The sequence below is a fragment of the Belonocnema kinseyi genome, chromosome 8 (assembly GCF_010883055.1).
Source record: "Belonocnema kinseyi isolate 2016_QV_RU_SX_M_011 chromosome 8, B_treatae_v1, whole genome shotgun sequence".
Taxonomy (NCBI): domain Eukaryota; kingdom Metazoa; phylum Arthropoda; class Insecta; order Hymenoptera; family Cynipidae; genus Belonocnema; species Belonocnema kinseyi.
In genome coordinates, this window is record NC_046664.1 from 37,910,993 (window position 1) to 37,918,644 (window position 7,652).

General features: G+C 26.5%; 1 protein-coding gene across 1 annotated transcript in view; it reads left to right on the forward strand.

The window, feature by feature from the left end:
• Window positions 1–7,652, forward strand: part of LOC117178446 (peroxidase) — a 111,180-nt gene that overhangs the window by 95,486 nt on the left and 8,042 nt on the right. Inside the window, exons 10-14 of the mRNA XM_033369872.1 lie at window positions 1,788–1,920; window positions 4,271–4,398; window positions 4,477–4,586; window positions 6,782–6,874; window positions 6,953–7,122. Of these exons, the coding sequence (XP_033225763.1) occupies window positions 1,788–1,920; window positions 4,271–4,398; window positions 4,477–4,586; window positions 6,782–6,874; window positions 6,953–7,122 (634 nt within the window). The remainder of the gene's footprint in view (window positions 1–1,787; window positions 1,921–4,270; window positions 4,399–4,476; window positions 4,587–6,781; window positions 6,875–6,952; window positions 7,123–7,652) is intronic.

The following is a 7,652-nucleotide window of genomic DNA, read 5'->3' on the forward strand; positions in this document are numbered from 1 at the left end:
GTGGGGAACTCATTTTTGTGGTCGGGAGAAATTTTTTCATACAATTTAACTATCGCATTTTTTCTCATGAACAGCAAAAGATACTTACAAAAGAATATTACTTTAAAAAGTGTACACATCTAACAAAAGTTATATAAAAATTCCTCTCGCTCTTTTGAAATTATCTTGCATCGTTTACGAGAAAACTTCGAAAAATTCCTTAAGCAGAAAAATGTTTTGAAAATATTGCAACAAATAAGAAAGATGGTTTTTTTAGAAAATCTTTTTGTCACATTTTCAAAACTGGAAGAAAGAATAAAGAAGATTTTCTGCATTTTTCATTTTTCAACCTATAAGTAAAATTTCTGCTAATATTGAAACTCACCACAATCTGGAAAGAAAATTCGCATTTACAAATTAAGTCAAAAACTACATTGAATTTTCTCCTGAATAAAGTATTTATTCCACATTTTCTTTCACCACTGTAGTTTTTAAAAGATGGTTTCTTGAAGCATCGGAAACAATTACAACAACATGCTGCTGAAAAATTAAATTTTTTGCTATCATTAAAAGAATTTTAACAAATTTTTCAAGAAATTACAAATATTTTAAAAAGTTATAGTTTTCATATTATTTTTGTTTTTATAGATACTTACAATTTTTTCTAAATGTAACAATTTTTATATACAAATTTTAGTCTCTAGTAAAACTTTTTCATATTGTCTTCGATTTTTTTAAACAGTGGAAAATATGATAAAATTCTACATTTAATTGCAATTTTTTATGTAAAATTACAATTTTTGCATTACTGCACTTTATAGTAATGTAACACTCTAAAATGCTGGAAATGATTTAGAAAATTTTTTAAATCTCTTAGAAGTTATTTTCTAACTAGTGAATGCTAAATCATTGACAACGTGTACTATTTTTAAATTTCATACCCATTTTGAGACTTTTTCGGAATTTCTAAATGATTCCAGAATAAAATTTTAGGAGTAAATTTTGAAGGACATGAAATAAAACATCCCCCCGGAATACTAATTTGCATAATTCAAATTTTTGGAATATTCTGGAACTTGTTTAAGTTTTCTCGAATTATATAAAACACTAGGGATAATTCTTGAACTTTTAAGAAAATCTGAGAGCATGAATAAGAGATTTGTTTATTGTTCAAACCATTTCCTAAATTTTATAGGAGATTCTGGAGTATACTGGATGATATTTTTTTCTAATATTTAAGAGCGGTTCTAAACATTTTGGAACATTTCTAAAGATTCTCAAGTATGTAGTTTAAAACGGTCCAGAAGAATATTTCTTGCCATTTGAAAATGTTCCATTATGTTTTAAGGCAGTTTAAATTGTGAGAGAAAATTACAGAAAAAAATCACTATAGTTTGAAATTGTCTGTGAAGTCCAAGAACGAAAGTTTTTGGCATATTTTTAAGCGATTTCGTGCTGTTTTTTGCCTTTTAGCATAATCGAAAAAACGAGTTATAAAAAATATATTTGGCCATTATGTGTATTTAAATTATTTAAAATTTTCTACCTAATAATCTCATTTTTGACAAAATGTGGGTTGATTCGTTTTGCTGTGCTACTTTTTGATTAAAAATACTAGATAGGTAAAGTTTTATCAAAACTATCCAAATATTTAGTCTATCAATATTATTAATTCAACAATAATTAGATGATAAATCAAAACAATTCGTCGGTTTTAAACTAAATATGTTAGAGCTAACAAATTTAAAAAATGATATATTGCTCTAAAAGTTGAAAGTAATGAATTCTATTGTTTTATCTTTAATCAGAGCTACTGGGACGGATATGATTCAAATGTAAATCCAGGAGTGATAGACGCATTTGCCTCTGCAGCGTTCAGATTTGGACATTCTTTGTTGCCAACTGCTGTTGAAAGATGGAGCAAGGCCCACAAATTCATTGGCAAGTATTCATTATTTGATTATTAACAGAGTAGAATGATTATAAAAAAAAATTCGAAAACTGAATACGTACATTAGCCTAAGTTATACAATTGTAGTCCACAAATTAACCAAAATTGAAAATCGTATGTGATTTAGAGGTCCTCTATTTTAGACTTTGAGATATTCCCTATCATTGTGCATAATTTAATCAAAAGTTTTTTAACCCGTTTTTAAGGAAAATAGTAATTTCATCTTACTTGTTTCGCATTTTTCTAAAAAAAATATGAAATACTAATACCAATTACAAAATACAATAACTGAAATTTAAAAAGTTACTTATTTCAGAAAATTGTAAAACAAATAAGACAAAATAATTATTTTTCTTAAAAATCCTATTTGAAAAAAGTAGAAATTAGTATTTTAAATTGTGATAAAAATTATCAGTGTTGAACAATTGAGGATTATTTCAGCGTTTTAAACAAAAAATTAGTATTTTAAAACAAAAATCATTATAGTTTAAACAGGATTTTCAATTTTGAAAATTTTCAAGCTTTTTTAACGTTTTTTTTTTCTTGAAATGGGTTATTTTAATCAATTATTATTAGATTCTAAAGGTTAATATTTTTAAAAATAATTTCAAGTTACGTTAGCGTTTTACATACAAAATTCCCACTTTAAAATAAAATAAATTATAATTTAAAGAAGATTGAGAATATTCTATCAATTCTAAATGATTTTAGTACTTCCCATCTAAAATTTGTATTTTTAATTAAAAAAATAGGTTTCAAAGAAGATTCACAACTTTTGACAACTTTAAGTTTTGTTAGCGTCTTCAACCAAAAATTGGTATTTTCAAAGAAAAAGTATTATATTTTGCACAATGTCTGCGATTTTGGAAGGGTTTCTGGTTATACATTTTAGCGCTTTTCACAGGAAATCCGTAATTTGTAACAAAAATTACTACTTTTGAAAGATTCTCATTTTTTTAAACAATTTTAAGCAACCTTAGCGTTTTACAACCAAAAATTGGTATATTAAAAAAAATCATTGTAAATTAAACAAGATTAAGAATCTTCTAAAAATGTTTTATTATGATAGTGTTTTTCGTCAGAAATTGGTGTTTTTGATAATCAGTTGTTTGATTTCAAAAAATATTCACAATTTGTCAACAACTTCATGTTTTTTTATCTAAAATTTTTATTTTGAAACAAACAGTCGTTAGATTTAAATCCAATGATTTTTGTTTAAAATAATAAAATTTATAAGCTTCAACCATTTCGAATTGTATTCAAATATCTTCACATTTAAATAAAGATTGATAATTTAGAACAATTTTAGGTTACGTTGGCATTTTACATCAGAAATTCGTATTTTTAAATAAAAATCAATATAACTTGAACAAGACAATATTTTAAATGTTGTTCATTGTTTTTCGTCGGAAATTGGTATTCTTAATAAAAACATAATTGGATTTCAAAGAATATTCACAGTATGAATTACTAATAATAATTATCATCTGTGAAACTCTGATCAGATCTTTATGAGATTAATTGTATCTTTATCTATAATAAAATTTTTATCTTTTTTCAAATTACAATATGAATGTTTCATGATAGTTCTCAAAATTTGGTCGTTAGATTCTTGGCTTTATTTTCAGGAATTCTGCACATGAATTTGATTATTGGAAGTTAAATAGGATTTCAATCTCATTTAAATTTCTTAAATTTTGATTTACAGTTTTTGAACAATAATGGGTGACCTTAATATTCTTTGTAGATAATTGACATTTTTAATTAAAAATTCAACGGTTTGATTACCTATATAATAAAAAATATATATGTGTTAATTATGAAGTTGAGACATATATTTCCATCCATTCTCAAATATATTCTTCTTGCTCCTCTATTATCTTAGATAACAGATAGTATCTAATAACGAAAATTTTTAATAATATTATTTTTATATTTTAATTTAAAATTTTCGCGAGAGAAAAAAACGCATACATGGTTGTTTTATAGTGACTTAAAAAGGTTTCTGACATTATTTACAATGATTTTAATAAAAAAGGGGATAATTCTATATGTACCTATATAAATGATTTACATGAATTTTTAAAACACTGAAAAAATAAAATTAACAAAAATCGATAAAGAAGACAAATCTCGAATAGGGGACCTCTGAATTATATCCGATTTTAAGCTGTTTTTTTTAATGAAAAATGTGTTATCTAAAAAAATACAACTTATGCTGGTGTGCGCGTTCAGATTCGAAAAACTCTTTTTTAGTCGCCTTAATCTATATATATGTTTTATCAGAGATTTTAAATTTGTATGTGTTCAATTGTTTTTTACTTATTATAAAATATACAGCATCCAAAAGATTGTCAGATCTGATCAGAAGGCCGTACGACCTTTACCGAGCTGGTGTTTTAGACGAGTATTTTATGGGACTTATGAATCAAGTTGCCCAAGCCATGGACGATTCAATTACACAAGAAGTAAGAAAACTAAATATTGAAATTTACGATACATCTTATTTCAATTATAAACATTTGTTTAAATAATTTTATCATCAGGTCACGAATCATCTCTTCAAAAAAGTAGGTGCTAAATTTGGAATGGATCTCGTGTCATTCAACATGCAAAGAGGTCGTGAATTTGGTATTCCAAGCTACATGGAATTCAGGTCAGTTGGAGACCCTGGACATCAGGCAAGAGCCAGGGAATTAATTTGCGACACAAGATACATAATAAATTGATTTATTTTTTATGTTTTTATTTGATATTATTTTATTTCATCTATAAAAGTGAAAATGTGTTCAAAATCTTGTAAGATTAAAATTCTGGTCTCTGAATACTATTGGTCAAAGAAAAGGAAAAATTGGTCAGGGAAAAGGTAGGGAACTTTGAAAATTAAGTTGTCGTTCACCCTGATATCCTATTCTTGTAAGTCGTTTATTTGCCTCGTGCTTCTATTTATTTTCTTACCTGTTTCCTTCTGTTAATTATAATTGTAGTCAAAAAGTTTATTATTAGGTTGCAAATTCAACAATTTTGTTAAAATGTCATCCTTTTTGGTTGAAAATTCAACCATTTGGGTAGAAAATACACTTTTTTGTTAAAAATGCACATGTTGGTGACAAAAATTTCCCTGAAATCTTTTTTTGTTAAAAATTCAACTATTTCTTTTAAAATTCGTGTTTTAGGTTCAATAAGTAATTTCTTTTGGTAGAAATTTAATTTTTTGTTACAACGCAACTGTTTGATAGAACATTAATCTTCTTTGGTTAATGGTCAACCTATTTTGTTTAAAAACTCGTCTTTTTGTTTGGTTTCAACTGTTTTTATTTAAAATAAAAATATTTGTTGGCTAAACTATCTACTATTGCATTATTCGGTGAGAATTAATTTTTTTTAAAGGAAAATACACCTGGTCTTTTTAAAATTCTTCTTTTCGCTTCAAAATTTAATTACTGGTTTATAGTTGAACTACTTCGTTGAAATTTTTTTTTTGAAAATTCATGATTCTAATTGAAAGTTCATCTCTTTGGTTGAAAACTGTTGTCTTTTTAAATTAATTTTTGTAACTGAAAAAGACAAATTTTCATTTCTGTTAGAAAATTGATTTTTTCTAATTCAAAATTTAACTACTTGGCTGAAGAATGAACCACTTTATTAAAATTGTATTTTTTGGATGATCGGTCTTCTCATTACTTAAAAAATTTTTGATTGAAAATTTATCTTGTTTCTTTGAAAAATCGTCTTTTTGGTAAAAAAATAATCTTCTTTGTCAAAAAGTTCTCTTTCTTGGTTTAAAATTCAAGTGTTTTATTCAAAATTAACTTTTTTGTCGAAAATTCATATGTTCAAGTTGAAAATTTAACCGTTTTGCAGAAAATTCGCCTTTTAGATTGGACTATTTTGTTGAAAATTTCTCTTTTTGGTTGATGGTACATCTTTGTAAATTAAAAATTAAACTATTTGGTTAAATATTTAACCATTATGTTAAAAATATAACTATTTTGTTAAAAATTTGTTGTTTTTTCGGTAGAAATATGAACTATTGTATTTTTTGTTGAGAATGTATTTTCTAATTATTTTTTTGAAAACGAAAGTATTTTGTTAAAAAGTAATATTTGAAATTTTTAAATTCTTTTGTTTTGTTAAAAATTCGTTTATTTGGACAGATAATTTTTCATTTTTCGTTGAAAATTAATCTTTTTTTTTTGTTGAAAATTCCACTATCTTAAAAAAAAGTTCATTTGTTTATAGCGAAACTGGAACTATTTTCGGTTGAATTTGTTTCTTTTTGTTTAAACATTCGATCATATGGTAGAAAATTCATGTTTTTATGTTGAAAACTAAACAATTTGATTAAAAAAGACCCCACGCAAAAAACATAGGAACGTGGCTTTGACTTTCGGTATATTTTACTGAAATTCATTTATTTTATAGTTTATAAAACTAGAAGAAATTTCCCAAAAGAACATCGACCACTTATGACTAGTCGTTTTTTATGCATGGTCCTTGGACTATTTTGTTAAAAAGTTATCTTTTTTGGTCCAAGCCTCAAATGTTAAGTTGAAAATTCATCTTTCTGAATTGAAAAGTTATCTTTTATGAAAGAAGTAATATTTTTTTTATTATAACAAACAAATATAAGAGGGCATTTCCTTAAATTGAATTTGAAATTGTTTTATTCCTTTTCTGAAAAATTCTATGTTTAAAATGTTGCAAGAATACAATTCTGGTCTTTGAATATTAATAGTCAGGGAACACGAAGAATTGGTCAGGGAAAACAACCCTAATTCAGTTCATTAGGAAAATTTTGTAAAGGAACGAAATATATTAACAAGATGAAAAATATTTTCCCTTTAACAGAAAATTCTGTGGACTTCCGGGGGCGGACACCTTCGAAGAACTCTTTGGATCAATGCCCAATGAAACTATCCACAGATACAGATCTATTTTCGAGTAAGAGATTTAATTTAAAGTTAAATATTTTTAAAATCAAGTCATACTTAAATAAATGTACTTATTTTCTGATTGCAGGCATCCAAATGACGTTGATCTTTGGTCCGGAGGTGTGTCGGAAAGACCTCTTCCAGGAAGTATGTTGGGACCCACTTTCGCATGTGTCATTGCAACACAATTCAGTAATTCCAGACGTGGTGACCGATTCTGGTACGAACTTCCGAATCAACCATCGTCATTCACTCTAGGTATGTTATTTACACTTTATAAATATAAATAGTTATGAATAGTAAGCAGCCATTGTTTCTTAGACGAATAACTCTTATCTCTCTGGATTATAATGTGCAAGAGAAAGTATAAAGAAACAGAAAGTATATTATATACAATATTTGAATTCTATCTGCTGCTATCTTCCTATTATTATGTTCATTTTCTAGTGGAGTGAATATTACTTATTAGATAATTTCCGGTTAGCAAAGGTCAGCCAGTTTATTAGCACATATGGTTAAGTCTATACTCGATTGGATAAAAACACTTTATTACTTTATTATTATTTATTAGACACATATTATAATGGTTTCGCTCGATTTTTCCGTGTTTTTTGTCTCGTGAATTTTATTTCTATCGTGTCAATCTGACATTTTATTACGAGGGTAGTTCAATAAGTCCTTAGAACGACCAACAGATGGCGCGCGAATCGCTCCAAATCATCTGTTTTCAGTCAGCACCGCTCCCGACTAGATATATGGTGCAGTCACAGTCCACATCTTCTGAGTTT